The sequence below is a fragment of the Rana temporaria genome, chromosome 1, assembly GCF_905171775.1.
Source record: "Rana temporaria chromosome 1, aRanTem1.1, whole genome shotgun sequence".
In the NCBI taxonomy this organism is placed as follows: Eukaryota; Metazoa; Chordata; class Amphibia; order Anura; family Ranidae; genus Rana; species Rana temporaria.
In genome coordinates this window covers 527,154,180-527,170,675 of record NC_053489.1, presented here as the reverse complement: position 1 = coordinate 527,170,675, position 16,496 = coordinate 527,154,180, and the positions used below count along the sequence as shown (strand labels likewise).

Sequence of the window (16,496 nt, the reverse complement as noted above, 5' to 3'; positions counted from 1 at the left end):
TTTAAATTTTGTACACCCAGTTTTGTGACCCAGGTAGCATTACTAGACCGTATTCATTACTGGCCTAATGGGTTTCTAATGCTGGACCCCCCCCCTCCTAGCGCTGCTTTTAAAAGGATTACAGGAGGCCAATATCAAGGCAATTCAGGTACACTAGTTTTATTAATATATACATCTTTTGGGGATATGTGAGCTACAAAGGCACAGGAAATTTGGTCAAATTGATGGCAAGGTGAATGCAGTATGTGATCAATAAATACTGGACGAATATTTGCATTCATCAGCCAGGAAGAAGCGCATGGGACATACTTGGACATTCCAACATGACAATGATCCAAAACAAAAGGCCAAGTTGACCCGTCATTGGCCACAGCAGAATAAAGTGAAGGTTCTGGAGTGGTTATCTCAGTCTCCTGACCTCAATATCATTGAGCCACTCAACAGGGAAATGGGGAGATCTCGAATGTTAGGTTCATGCAAGACAGCCCAATAATTTACAGGAACTGGAGGCTTTTTGCCAAGAGGAATGGGCAGCTTTACCATTTGAGAAGATAAAAGGCCTCATCCACAAATACCACAAAAGACTTCAAGCTGTCATTGATGTTAAAGGGGGCAATACACAGTAATAAGAACTGGGGTATGTACACTTTGAACAGGGCCATTTGGTTTGTTTCTATTGTCATTATGCTTTAAAAAGAGTAAACACAGATGATTGATAATAAATGGCTTTAGCCAAACACTAACCATGAGTGAAAGAAATGTTTTTGCGTTATTCAAATTCTGATTCTGCCAGGGTATGTAAACTTATGAGCACAGTTGTGCTCATATGTAAACTTATGAGCACAACTGTATATTTCATGATGTTTTACTTTATGTTGAGTTCAACTGTATAATTTCCAAAAAAAAACAGGCACACACTCAAACACATCCCGACCTGGGGTGAGAGTATCCACATGGTTTAAAAGTGGTCCTAAAGGCTCTTTTACCTTCATACATCCTTGACCCCCCCCCCCCCAATACTTACCTGAGCTCTCTCGTGATCCAGCAATGTGCACAACAGCCCTGGCTCCCTGGGGACTCTCCCTCCTCACTTGCGGAGCCAATAAGGGAGAGGGGGCAGGACCGAGTCGTGGCTCTGAGTCTGAATGGACACAAAGAGCAGTGGCTCGAAAGCACGCCAGCTTGGGTGCCCCCATTGCAAGCTGCATGCTCTGGGGTCACTCAAAATGAAAGAGGGACCAGGAGCCTCTGTGGGTGACCCGAGAAGAAGATGATCAGGGCTGCTCTGTAAATTACCGCTGCACAGAGCAGGAAAGTATGACATGTTTTTTTTTTTTTTTTAAAAGTTGCCTTTAATATCACTTTAACGAATAGTACCATATGTATAGACCTCCAGATATACAGTGCATGAATAATAAGACTAGATTCAAATCCATACAGACAAAAGATCTATGGATCTATGAAAGACATCTTCTAATAACTTCTATTTTGTTAAAGGCTTCCTTCATTTGGGCAGAATCAAAGCTCTGGTTGTTTATATTGTTGGATTTTCTATGAAGTTAAAAAGTAAACTATAATAATTTTATGTAATCGGATTTCAGCAAATACAGAAGGCAAACAACACTTTCCCATAACTTAATTAGACTGCTTAACCATGTTTAACTGGTAGCTAAGCTCTTCAAAAACTTCAGTGTGGCCTCACACCACAGAGCTCCTCTGCACTAATATTCATCAAGCAAGAGAAGAATGCTTTGTTCTGTCCTAGTCCGTACCCGCTCCTTTGTGAGAGTTCAGCAGCATGATGTCACCTCCTCACTACCATCTATTTAAAGATCCGCTCAATTATTTACTCAAAAGAAGAAAAAAAATTGTATAGAAAGAAAATAGTATTTTTTATCACGAGCCATTCGAAATTATGTTCTGCAAAGGACATATCAAAGAGGCTTTTTATTTTTTTGTGTAAAAATGTTGAAAAAAAAAAAAACTCTACATGCTGAAGAAAGTATAGACTGTAATGCTAAAACTTTCAAAGATATACTCCAAAGCAAAACTGCCAGAACAAAATTGTGTTATCAAAAGGACATATAAATCCAGACTTAACTACCTGCTTTCCACAATGTAACCTTTAGGCTTCATTTCCACTGGCGTTTTTACAGCCACTGTTGTTAGCCTTTTTTACAGCTTAAAAACGCCTGTCCATGTTTATTTTGTAAAAAAAAAAAAAAAAAAAAAAAATTTTTTTTTTTTTGTGAGCTGCAGCTTTAAGAATGCCGCGGTCGCGTTTTTGAGCGTTTTCGCGCGTTTTTTAACGTCTGGCGTTTTTACAGCTCTACTCTGGAGCTTCAGAACGCCCTGGTCCCGCGTTTTTTTTACAGCTCAAAAACGTCTATGCCACTTGCAGCTCAAAAACGCCTATGTGGGAATGAAGCCATAGAATAACATGGACAGGCGTTTTTAAGCTGTAAAAAACGCTCAGAAACGTGGCTGTAAAAACGCCAGTGGAAATGAGGCCTTAGGCTTCATTTCCATGGACGTTTTTACAGCCACTTTTCTGAGCGTTTTTTTTTTCAGCTTAAAAACAGCTCTCCATGTTAGTCTATGGCCTCATGCCCACCATGACGTTTTTGAGCTGTAGATGGCTGAGCCGTTTTTAAGCTGAAAAAAAAAAAAAAAAACAGGACCAGTGCGTTCTGAAGCTCCAGAGTAGAGCTGTAAAAACGCCAGACGTTAAAAAACGCTACCGCTGCGTTTTTGAGCTCCAGCTAAAAAAAAAAACATGGACAGGTGTTTTTAAGCTGTAAAAAAGGCTAAAGAAAGTGGCTGTAAAAACGTCCATGGAAATGAAGCCTTAAAAGGATAAGTTGACCTTCAATAACATGCTACACTCGTATTTAGGGTGTAACATGCACCTCTACACTCCCCAATTTTCACCCTTCTGTGACAGCAGGCGATCCTCTCCCCTCCTTTTTTAATGTATTACTTTCTGGTTTGAATTTCCTGTTGTAGGTGGAGCCAATCATCTCTCGAGTACCTGTCCTGGAAGGTGATTTGGGAAGATGTATTGTGAAAAAAAAAAAAAAAAAAAAGAAGCTTGCCCGAAAGCCGATTTTAGATTACAATATAACTTGCTCTACAGAAGGACCAGTTCTTTTAATGTGCGCACATAAAAGTTTAGAACAGTTCTCATTCCCCCAGGGCAGGCCCAGAATGCACAGATCTTCAGACAAGCCAACATGCTGTGTAGGTGAACTGTCAACTTAGTTTGCATTACACACAAAAACTTCAAAAAAACCAACCCGTGTTAGATCTGCCATACATTTGGATGATAAATAAAATGGTTAAATGCCTTGGAGTTATTTGGTAATTTTTAAGTAGCAACTGCATTGCATCAGTGAGAAGAAAGACCCAAATTAGAAGCAGTGGTGTTTTAAATCACTGCAAAGTAAGATTGACCATTTCTATAATCATTACCCAAAATTAAAAACTAAACAAAAATCTGCAGATATTTCATAAAAAGTTTGGAAAACCATCCTTTCATTAACCACTTCAATACTAATACTGGGCACTTTTCCCCCCTTACCGCCCAGGCCAATTTTTAACTTTCAGCACTGTCACACTTTGAATGACAATTGTGCGGTCATGCAACACTGTACCCATAAGACATTTTTATCATACAAATAGAGCTTTCTTGTAGGGGAATTTAAATCACCACTTGGTTTTCTTTGCTAAAACTAAAAAAAGAGAAAATTATGGGGCAAAAAAAAAGTGTTTTTGTTTCCATTATAAAATCTTGAAAATAAATAATATTTTCATAAATTTAGGTCAAAATGTATTCTGCCTGATCTCTTTGGTAAAATTAACCCCAGATCAGTGTTTAATATTTAGTCTGTAGCAAAGTTATAGAGTCCACAAACTATGGTATATATATATATATATATATATATATATATATATATATATATATATATATATATATATATATATATATATATATATATATATATATATTTTTTTTTTTATTTCAGGTATTTGTATAGCCTTATCAATTTACGCATATTATATATATATATATATATATATATATATATATATATATATATATATATATATATATATATATATAAAAATATATAAACACACACACACACACACATATTATATATATATATATATATATATATATATATATATATATATATATATATATATATATATAAAACTTAGAATTACAACATTTTCAGTTTTACTCAAACTAGTTGATGCAAAAATAAATACATCCCACAACAAAAACTACCATCTAGTATTTTGTATGACCTCTATGATTTGTAAGAACAGCACCAAGTCTTCTAGGCATGGATTAAACAAGTTGGCCACATACATTTGTAAAAAAAAAAAAATGTAATAGTAAATAAAGTAAAAACTACTGACACAGTCCACATGTCAACACAGCTGCATATTAGTGCCACTGTCACACGACATTAAAAAAAAAGTATTGGGTATCGGCGAGTACTTGGAAAAAAGTATCTGTACTTGAACTCTGTGTTAAAGTGGTATCGGCGCAACCCTAGTTTCTGTGCAGAGCTTCACCAGATTTTGCACTCTGCCGTTTTACTAAATCGAACCCAGCGATTATTACAAAGAATCTTTGTGTACATAAACCGAAAACGTTTACTAATGGAAAATGTATACGTTGTGTTAAAACAGCCCATTCCCTTTAAAATGGGCCCTCAATGATCCTCACCATTTTAAATAATGCACTACTTTTGGGCAATGAATTGCACAAGTTTGTGTTCACATCTAAGCTTTGTGTTGTAGCGCAGGTATATATGTTTTTATTGTGTAAAAAACGCAATGCCTCAAACTTCAACCATCTCACTGAGATGTCCAGGCCATCCACGGAAGTTAACACCTCGACAGGAGCGTCTTCCGATGAGAAGGCTTGAAGAACATCATGCACGTTCACTGCAGTTAGCTAAAGAAGTAGAAAGCCAAACTGAGGTGATTGTTTTCTGTGACACTATATGGCATACACTGCAGAGGAATGGCATGCATGGGTGTCGTCCACAAAGGAAGCCTCTCCTAAAGCCCATGCACAAAAAAGCCAGCCTAGAACCTGCCAGGGCCCATGCTGAAAAAAAAAAAAAAAGACTACTGGGAATCTGTACTCTGGAGTGATGAGACCAATATAAATGATTTTGGAATTGATGGTTTCAAAACTGTATGGCGTTGCAAAGGTGAGGAGTACATGGATGCCTACAGTTAAACATGGTGGTGGCAGTGTCCTTCTGTGGGGCTGCATGAGTGCTGCTGGTATCGGGAACTGCATTTCATTGATGGTATCATGAATTCACAGATTTACTGCTCTATAATGAAAGAGAAGATGCTATCATCACTCCGTGCCCTTGGTTTTCATGCACTTTTTTAACATGTCAATGATCCAAAACACACACATCTAAGGTCACTATTGCATTTCTGAAGAACACAGTGAAAGCGATTCATAGGCCAAGTATGTCTCCTGATATGAATCCAATTGAACACCTATAGGGAATTCTGAAGAGACAAGATGAGCATCACTCTCCATCCAGCATCCAGGCTCTAAAAAGTTTGTTCTTGAAGAATGGGAAAAAGATAGATGTTGCAATATATGGTCAGCTTGTTAATTTCATGCCTAGAAGACTTAGTGCTGTCCTTACCAATCATAGAGGTCATACAAAATACTAGATGTAGTAGTTTTTGTTGTGGGATGTATTCATTTTTGCATCAAGTAGTTTGAGTAAAACTGAAGATTTATCATCCTAACCTTACTTTCACGTAATGAGCTGAACAAATGTTCTATAAAACTCAGGTTGTCAACATTTTGGAAATGTCCATTGAGATATTGATTAAAATCGTACTTTTAAAAAGGGGCGCACTGTGTATATGTATGTGTGTTTTTTTTTTGGGGGGGGGGGGATGTCCGTGTGTTTTTTATTTTTTATTCTTTTTACAATTTAACCTTTTCAGTATTTATTACAATTCTTTCTTTAGCCCTGTTGGAGGGGGGAAGGGGGAGGCTTTGCTGAGATATCGGGGGTCTCAACACATGACATCTCACTTCTTATGCCCCGTACACACCATCACTTTATGTGATGAAAAAAAAAATGACGTTTTTAAAAACGTCACTTTAATTGACCGTGTGTGGGGGAAAACGTCGTTTTATGTCTTCTAAAAAACTAGCAAAAAAAATTGAAGCATGCTTCAATTTTATGTGTCGTTTTTCAAAACGTCGTTTTTTACTTCACAGAAATTGACCGTGTGTAGCAAAAAACGTTGTTTAAAAAGACGTTTTTACACCCGCGCATGCTACTTATGAAGCAAGCTTCAATGGAAAAACGTGGTGGAACGTAACCTCGCTTTGCTAGAACATTGTGAGAAAAACGATGGTGTGTAGGCAACTTCGTCTTTGAAAATTGAAGTTTCAAAAACGTAATTTTTTACTTCACAGAAAATTACGTTTTTTTTCATCACATAAAGTGATGGTGTGTACGGGGCATTAGACAGAGAAAGGGACCGAGGACACAGATTCCCCAGTCCCTTTCTCTGCAGCCTCAGCTGCACTGAAGGTGAATGGACAGGAGACAGCAGCTCCTCTCTACTTATAAACGGAAGCACTGTAAACTCAGTTTACAATGCTCAGTGACAGTTATGAATGAACACTGACATCCCAATAATAAGCAAATAATTTTATCACAGGTGGAGGCAAGTTTTTTGGCATGGGTGATCTCAGTGTGGCATAAATATTTTATTGCAGCATATTTACTGCAGAATCAAAGCACTAAAAAACCAAGTCCGAAATTACACCAGGACCAATATACCCATATTCAATCTCAGCATGAAAGTGAAAATAAATTTGTAAAAAAGGCGTACTTTTCTCTCCCATAATCCACACAGCAGAGAATGTCCCAATCTTTCCAGCAAGATCCTTGTAACCCCGAGGAACCTAAATCTTGTTAGAAGGCACTCTAGCACAGTGTAGGAGCACTTTCCAGCATGATTTTGGATACAGAGCACTGCCACAATTTCGCCAAAAGTGTGTGACCTCACCCTAATCTAGATGAGTAAGGTGAAAGCAGGGACTAAGTACTTTCTGACTTTTCCCCACAGTTAGTTTGTTTTGCACGATAATGCTGTTTAAACGTGATGGTGGAAGCCCAGTTGTAATAAGGCGACCTTACTTTTTAAGGCATGCTCTGATTTAAATGTTGACATGGTTCCTGTAGTGTATATACTACGACACCGATAGCATATTTATGACATTACAGGTGAGGAGTCTTGCAATTGTATACTCTTCAGAAATAAATTGGTACTCTTACTCATTCCTCGAAACTAGACAATACCTGAAAAGCTTTTTCCTGTGAGCTCACACACAATATTATCAACTCTCATATAATTCATAATAATTCTGTGATGACTGTTTCATATATCCAGGGGCTAATTCCTCACTCACAATTCTTCTGATCCATGTTATCCAGATGTTTTCACTTTGGATGGTATAGTTAGTTAAACATGACTGTGCATCCCTCACCACTGATGTGTCAAGCGCAATGAAACTCTGGCTTTGAAGATATGAGATTTTCACAGAAATGTCTGCTTTGCATGGTTTAGCTTCAAATACACAATGTAAATATCCCCCCCACCCCTCCCCACACACAGCAGACTTACATCTGTTACTGGATAGTCAATCTAAAGTATTTGCATGTCAGGAATATGGAGGCAGACAAGCAGCACTGCATTACAGCTATAATCTACAATATGTGAGCAAAGATTTCTCAGAGAAGAATATACTATATACAACTATATAATTTGCACCGATTGCTTCCCAATATGTAATGATATCAGATGACTTCTATAAAACCGTTGAGATTAGAACTATGCATCTTAAAGACGAAGATTTTGTTTATTGATAATTAGATGTACAATTTTCTATATAGAATAACCAGTAACTTTACCTTACACATTATAAACATAACTACAACGTTTAAGTTTTTTTTTATATATCTTTAGAGAGGCATGTTGGCTGATCACTAAAAAACTTCAAACACTGGATTTTATTTGGCAGAGTTGAAAGACTCATAGTAAAAGGTACTGTCCCCCCCCCCCCCCCCCCCAAAACTGGAGTCACGGGCAGCCCATAGTAAAACGCACAATTCAGGTGCCCACTCAGCAACTACTCGGCGCAACCTTTCATCCAGATTCCAAAATCCACTGGAGTGGTCTTGTGTTTTTGCTTCTCTTGTCTTTGTAAAGTGCTTGGAGAAGCTACCTTTAAAAGGCATTATATAAAATAAAATTTATTATCATTATGGGCGACACCCTTGCTGGCCACACACGCAGGTTCTTTTTTTGAAAAAAGGATGGGTGATAATTGAGTGGGCGCCTGAGCAGTGCAATGTTCACTGTGGTTTGCCAAGATCTGTTGAGCTGGCACCTGCGCAGCGCAATGTTTACAATGCATGACAACAAGGACATCTGGGGAGAATGCCTTGGGACGCTTGCATGAATTATACTGTACATAAAAATCTTTGCAAAGAGAAGATGGAAGGAATGGATGCCAGGCTCCAGGTAAGCCATGGGTAACCACCAAGCCAAAGAGAAAAGTAGATTATTAAAATGTTATGTTGCAGCTGCATTTATTACCCTGCATTCTGCGTTTGACATGCTTATAAACACTGCAATCTGTGTGTTATACATGCCTGTCCTCTGCACCCTGCACATTATAATCGCCCGACCTCTGCACCCTGCACATTATACATGCCCGACCTCTGCACCTTGCACATTATACATGCCCGACCTCTGCACCCTGCACATTATACATGCCCGACCTCTGCACCCTGCACATTATACATGCCCGACCTCTGCACCCTGCAAATTATACATGCCCGACCTCTGCACCCTGCACATTATACATGTCCGACCTCTGCACCCTGCACATTATACATGCCCGACCTCTGCACCCTGCACATTATACATGCCCGACCTCTGCACCCTGCACATTATACATGTCCGACCTCTGCACCCTGCACATTATACATGCCCGACCTGTGCACCTTGTACATTATACATGCCCGACCTCTGCACCTTGTACATTATACATGCCCGACCTCTGCACCTTGTACATTATACATGCCCGACCTCTGCAACCTGTGCATTACACACGCCTGAACTTGCCACCATGTGCGTTACATTACACACCCCCCACCTCTGCACTTAGTATGCAAGACACTCCTAATTTGTGCTTACTCATTTAACTTTACACCTTTAAGCCCCTTATACTGTTAAACCCAGAATTTTGGCACACTATGTGAGCCACACTATTTCCACTGTCCTTGTGGAAGGGTGTGGTAAATATGGGGGTGTCATTTGTGAGTGTGGCTACAAATAAAAGCATGACTTTGTGTGTTTAAAAGTAAAAGTGGTCAGTAGGGGGGTGGGTCTTTGAATTTCATTCTGAAATTAATTTACGATGACCTCTAGCCATCCAGCTCGCCCACAGGAATTAATAAACCTAGGGCACATGTGTTCAGTAGGAGGAATAGCTGGCTGAGACGTTTGCAAAGGCTGTCTAGCACCAGGCAAGGATTGAAGGAACAGGGAGGACGGTAAGTATTTCCAGGTGGGCTGCACTAAGGGGGTGGGGGTTACATTTAGGACAGCCCTTTTACTTACCAGAGCCCAATCGTGATCCAGGGATGTGCATGAGAGCAGCGGCTATCCCAGGGTTTCCCTCCTCATTGGCACACACAGCAGCTGTTGCTGTCAATCACAGCCACTGAGCCAATGAGGAGACAGTGCAAAGCCACGCTCTGTGTCCATTCAAAGGAGTGCAGCTTGGGAGCGAGCCTGCTTGAGTGCCCCCATAACAAGAGGCTGGCTATTGGTGCACTCGGCAGGAAGGAGAAGCCAGGACCACCAGCAGGGGATCCAAAAATAAGTGGATCGCGGCTGCTCTGTACAAAAACACTGCACAAAGCAGTGGTACATGTTTGTTAATTGAAAATAAATAAAATTACACCTTTTACAATTGGCTTTAATGCTGCAGTACAGAAGAAGTTTTTCTTTTATTTAAATAGATAAAGGGTTTTCTTTACAAAATAAAAGGTTTAACCTTTAAAACAGCTGTTTTTTAATGTAGGTAACACGTTTGTTGAAAAAAATGTACACCTTTAACTAGTACTGCAAGTTCAGTTCGCCCAGAGTTCCACGTTGTCTTAATTATTAGTCTAAACCCACATACCACCCCTTTTCCCGAGGCCATTTTTGTTTGTACAGAAAATTTAATTTATAGTCATCGCACACACCCCACTTATGTACTTCACTCAGGAAATTTGACAAGTACAATTTTAAAAGAATGAATTATTTCCCTGTAAATGAAAAGTACACACAACAAAAAAAAACTGGAGTGGATTTATCCATCTAGGCAATCAAACAGGAGGGCCAGAAAGATGGAATCTTAATACTTAACTAGTTAAGCTCCAGAGTCATTTCTACATTTCAGTCATAGGGCCTATTCATTTAACTAGAACTTCACTAACACTTATGACACCACAATATACTATTATGGAGCCAAACAAGTAGAAGATAAAACAAAACCAAAAAAAATAAAACCAAGTATTAATGCTTCAATTTGAGACGTCTATGACGACATGAAAATGATGTTGCGTGTACAGAATATTTCTGATTGAAATTAAAGTGGTATTAAATCCTAAACATTTAATTCATTGCAGCTTACCAAACATTAGATGTGGTAGCTGCATATGTTTTCTGTTTTCAGGCTTTTCCCCCTCTGTTTGGCCAGTAACACACCACCTGTATGAGAGTGACCCCACTCTGGATGAAGGAGTACAGGGGGCAGATTTGGACTGCAGCATTGTCAGTCTGGAGGGAGGGAAGTGTTATATGTACTAGTAGATTTAACACTAAAAAATTGAAGCTCAACGCCAGCTTATAATTTATAAGCTGTTACAGCAACTTTTCCCTTTTGGGATAAAAAGATTTTACATAAATAAATGCTGATCATTGTAAGAACCTCGCCAGTGTTAAAATGGTTTGTCTCATTCCTGTAACTGCAGGAGAGATTTTCTGTTGAAAAACAGACCTACTGCCTGGATCACCAGATGAAAACAGAAGAAAAACGCCTAAAAAAAAAAATGTATGCAACCATCATATCTAAGAACCGGTAAGCTGCAACATAATAAAGGTTTGCTTTTGCGTTTAATACTACTTTAGGGCTAATTCACACATTGTGCAGTGAAATGCATTTTACTGCATTTTAAAAGAGGAGGTAAACCCTCTTTTCTGAGAAAAAAAAAAAAAAAACTGCAAGAGAAAGGCATAATGAGCTAGTATGCATAGCATACTAGCTCATTATGAATGACTTACCTGAGATCGAAGCCCCCGAAGAGCTCCTTGTTCCCCTCCGCCAACAAGACCCTTCCGTGTATCGCTGCTCCGTCGCTGTGACTGGCCGGAGCTGCGATGACGTCACTCCCGCGCATGCCCACGGGACCGGCACGATCGCCGCGCATGTGCGCGGTGCCAGCATTATCCCATTGATAAAACTCAGTGCACATGCGCAGTTGTCTATGGAGCGCATGCGCCATAGACATCGGTGCAGTCCTTTCTGCAAATATCTCCTTAACCGTGTAGGTTAAGAAGATATTTCTTGCACCTATAGGTAAGCCTTAATCTAGGCTTACCTGTAGGTGCAAGTGGTCAGAGAAGGTTTACAACCACTTTAAAATGCCTGTCAGGCACGGACACACTGCAACATAGTACGAAGCTGTGCTGCAGCTTCTGGCAATACAATTCAGATATGCTGCATTTGTTACAGCACACTGCATGGAACTGCATGGCGGCTACTCTACAGCGTCATAACTGAAGTGTGTACTTTTGTCCACTTGAAAAAAATCGCACAACACACAGCCCCCTACCAGTCAGGAATGAACAGCTATCGGAGAGGTAAAGCACTCTAGCAGCTGTCTGTTCCTGTGTGAATACAGATTTAAGGCTTAAAGGAAAAAAAATTCTAACAATAGTATAAACATAAATCAAAGTACCAGAACTTCAATATAGGATAGGAGAAGAGGGAATTCATTAGGGAAAGTTAACGGAGAAGTCCAACCCAACACTAAAATCCCTGCATCTACAGACATCTACAGACATCACTATCCAACACTAACCCTTATACATAACTTTTATGCAACCCCAAGCTGAGCTGTCAGCCACGGCTCTGCTGGGTCTATGGGTGACGTCACTCCCCATTCATTTCACAGCCGTTGTCAGCTGTGTCCTCTGCAGAGCTTTCGCCGCTGGAGACCGGACCGGCTTCAGAAAAAAATGTATACCGATTTTTTCTTTACAGGGCTAGAGAGGTTAGTCTTAGAATGTGGATGTCTTAGATGCAGGGATTTTAGTTTTAGGGTAGACTTACATTTTTAAAAACAACAAGGTGTTAAATAAGGGGTTGACAAGGAAAGGTTGTTACTTAAAGCTGAACTTCAATAATTATCTGTATCGCATATCTATATTGGTCCAGCTTGGCACAATGTACATATCGAATACCTGATGGGTCACTGGGGAAGCTGAAATTTACTGTAGTAGTCAGCACCACTACAAAGAAAGGCTTCCTGTCTATACAAATCCCCCCACCCCCTCGAAGTCACCAAAAGTAGTACAGGAACTACTAATGGGAATCAGATGGTGCCATTGCTGGCAATAGTTGCAGAATTGGCATGCAATTTGCCTCGTCATTAAGGGGGTAAAATCTTCTGCGGCTGAAGTGGTTAAGCAGCATGTCGCTTTCATGAAGCATCAATGCTTGTTAGCTGGCTCCATCGATTTTGATGGCAATGCTCTGTATCCACACGTTAACAGCTCACACGGCATTTATGAAGTGTTAGCTGGGCTCTGGGGCAGAGGAAGTGGAGGCTCCTGTTTTCCAGAATGCACTGGAAAGTAATAGAGAACTAAGATAGAGCAGCTTCAGTCAATTCCTGTTTGTACAGAGAGGCTGTGTGGTAACACTATTTACTGTCTGCAGGCATCTGCATCAAGCCAGCCAGCAATACTGCCCATGCCAGGTAGGAGCACAGTGATTAGGCATTATTGCCATCGGCAAAGCTTTTTGTTTCAGCAAAACTGCATAGTTAATATAGGAAGGTTTTTATTGGGGGACTTTAAATGAGGCTCATGAATCATGTGCCTCCATCCCAAATAATTGAGAAAGAGAACGCAGCTCTTTATTATACAGTTTCATACCTTTGTGCTATATGTGCTTTGATTCCATCCACATTGAAGTATACGTTTTACTGTATGTATTGTTATTATGACGATGTGTATATATATTTTATTACCTATCAGGACAATAAACAAAACCTCTCTTTATATGATGCATTTACTTATTTATATGGTATACCTTAGCAACTGTTAGTTTTGTGCCACATATAACATTTCCAAACAGTGGCGGCCCATCCATAGGGGCGCAGTTGCCACATAGTTGCCCAATTAGACAGAGCACTGAGGTCATCTTGTAAGTTGGAAGCATCATGTAAGGACGTTATTCCACTGCATAGTTAGGTGTCATCTGCAAAGACTTAAATAGTACTATTAATCCCAGACCCTTAATCATTATTAAAGATATTAAAAATTAAGGGTCCCAACACTGAACCCTGGGGTACACAACTAATAACCTTAGACCATTCAGAGTAAGAGTCATTAACCACTACTCTGAATTCTATCTTTTAGACAGTTTTCTATCCATTTACAAACTGATTTTTCACAGCCATGCCTTTGTCTAAAGTTTTACTTACCCCCAAATGAGGTTTGACTTTTGTCTTTCATGAATTCATGCCGTCTTTTAATTTAAATATTAACCCCATCCCAACCATTTACATAGTAATCAGTGCATATTTATATTCGCTCTGTAAAGGTCAATGGTCCTAAAAATGTGTCAAAAATGTCTTGACGCAAAACCGCTAAAAAAATCGCAGATCACTGCCATTACTAGTACAAGTGAAAAAAAAAAACGCCATATAAATGCCATAAATCTTTCCCATGGTTTGTAGACGCTATAACTTTTGCGCAAACCAATCAATAGACACTTGTTGCGTTTTTTTTTTTTTTTTTACCAAAAACATGTAGAATGTATAATCGGCCTAAACTGAGGAAAAAGTTAGTTAAGAAAAAAAAAAAAATGGGATATTTACTATAGCAAAAAGTAAAAGATAGTGTGTTTTTTTTTCAAAATTGTCACTCTTCTTTTGTTTATAGCACAAAAAATAAAAACCGCAGAGATGATCAGATACCACCAAAACAAAAGCTCTATTTGTGAGGGAAAAAAAGGACATAAATTTTGTTTGGGTACAACATTGCACAACCACGCAATTGTCAGTTAAAACGATGCAGTGCCAAATCGCAAAAAATGGCCTGGTCATTGAGCAGCCAAATCTTCCTGGGCTTAAGTGGTCAACAGGTAATAGGGGTACTCATCAAAAAAAACGTCTGTGTTGATTAAAAGACTTTTTGATTTTGCTTATAGTTACACTTTAGCAGGATGCCTCACTGTTTATAAATTTGTTAAGGAAATCTTTTTTGGGTTATCTATTGCATCGTTTCATACCTGTAGATCCTGCCAGTAACATCACTTTCCCATTTCAGGCTGACAATCTAAATTATAGCCCTAGAATGAATCCTCTAATTTTAGTGTACATAAGGAGTCTGAATTTGTGTTGCACAGTAGGCACACACAAATGTGTACATGGTCTTCAAAATGCCAGTGTTGTGGGTGGGGCAAGACCTTTTATAAATCTGGTGTGGTGGAAAAGCAGGCCTGACAGATTTTAAAAAGCTATTCTGCACAGAGGAGGCTGTAGAGTCAATATTTGGCTACATCGAGGACTGGGAAGCATAGAACACAAAAAGGGCAGAAGGCACACACCCCCCAAAAAACTGCACTAAGGCCAGATTCACACTGTTATTTCAAGCACCTTAATGTACCATACTTGCACTGCAGCCTGAAAGTCAAACCATCTTGAATGGGCTGTCAATACACAGCCAAGAATGTTTTAAGCAAAGCACACCTACACACTTAAACGAAAAAATAGTACACCACAATGCACAGATTGTTCGCTGAAATGCAGATGCACTGAAGTGTCCTGGCAAGGTTTCTTTGAGTGCCATTCATGGGGAAAGTCACCACAAACACACTGTATTCTATATTGTACCTTGTGGTAAATACAATGTAAGGTAGCTGGCACAACCTCAGTTTAAAGTTCCTCCATCGGAAAATTCAATTTTTTTTAAATTGGCCGTAAAAAAAGATCATGTGTAGGCTCCAGAGCATTTTCCTCGACAAAAAAAATGGCATAAAAAATTTAGAACCTGCTCTATTTTTTCTCGTCGTGAAAAAAAACGTGCATGCTCAGAAGCAAGTTATGAGAAGGGAAATTTGCTTAAACAGCCCAAAGGGTGGCGCCATTCGAATGGAACTTCCCCTTTATAGTGCCGTCGTACGTGTTGTACGTCACCGCGTTTTGCTCAAGCATTTTTTTATCACGATCATGTGTATGCAAGGCAGGCTTGAGAGGAATGACGTCGAGAAAAACATCATTTTTTTCCATGATATGAAAAACGGTCGTGTGTACGCGGCATCAGAGATTCACTTAACTGTAACGATCCTTAAAGCTAAAGCAAAAATTTGCAGTCAGCAAGGGGAAATAGTCACATGGCTAAAATAATAATAAAAAGACGACACAAAACACCTGTGTAACTGCAAGAACAACCAAGCTGGAAGTCTCTCTCACTGGATAGTTTGCATGGTGTAATGGGTCATAGAATGCAAGAACAGAACATGTTCAGAAAACATTTAGTGAGAAACAGATGCGGTTATTTAATTTCTTTAACACTAATAATGCATTTGTTTTCCAGCATTATTATGGCAATTACCTTGTTCTCCTCAAGGAACTTTAGTTTGATGGAGACATCACTTCGCATTTTGTCGTACTTTTCCTTGTGCGATTGGAAAAGTTGCTGCGATTGCTCAATTTTGGGCAAGGTAATGGCATCACGTGGCCCCAGGTTTAGTTCCTCTAAATCAGTACGGTATGCATCATACTCAATCCTGTTAAAGTTACCACAAAAAATGTTAAAACTTATTAAAGAGAAACAAAAAAACAAAATGTTAATGTAGGCATCATATTCACCGAAAAGATGTCAAAGTGCCAACAACAAATTATGGTCTATACCAGTGTTCCTCAACTCCAGTCTGCAATGCTAGCAAAACCCGAGTAGGGCTGGCCATACACGAGTCCCTTTTTTCATTCAAACAGCAAGTTGAACAAAAGAAAATAACTAGATTCCCCTATCCATACACACTGTTGATGTGGATGGGGGAATTCTTCCTGCTGAGCCTTTGTATTGTATGGAGACTTCCCCACTATTAGGGAGAAAAATATCCAGCA

The 16,496-nt window shown here is 39.3% G+C and overlaps 1 protein-coding gene across 3 annotated transcripts in view; it reads right to left on the bottom strand.

Moving 5' to 3' along the window:
• Positions 1–16,496, bottom strand: part of ARFIP1 (ADP ribosylation factor interacting protein 1) — a 140,036-nt gene that overhangs the window by 10,432 nt on the left and 113,108 nt on the right. For all 3 annotated transcript variants that reach the window (XM_040331914.1, XM_040331915.1, XM_040331916.1), the window contains one exon: positions 15,982–16,156. In XM_040331914.1, the coding sequence (XP_040187848.1) occupies positions 15,982–16,156 (175 nt within the window). The remainder of the gene's footprint in view (positions 1–15,981; positions 16,157–16,496) is intronic.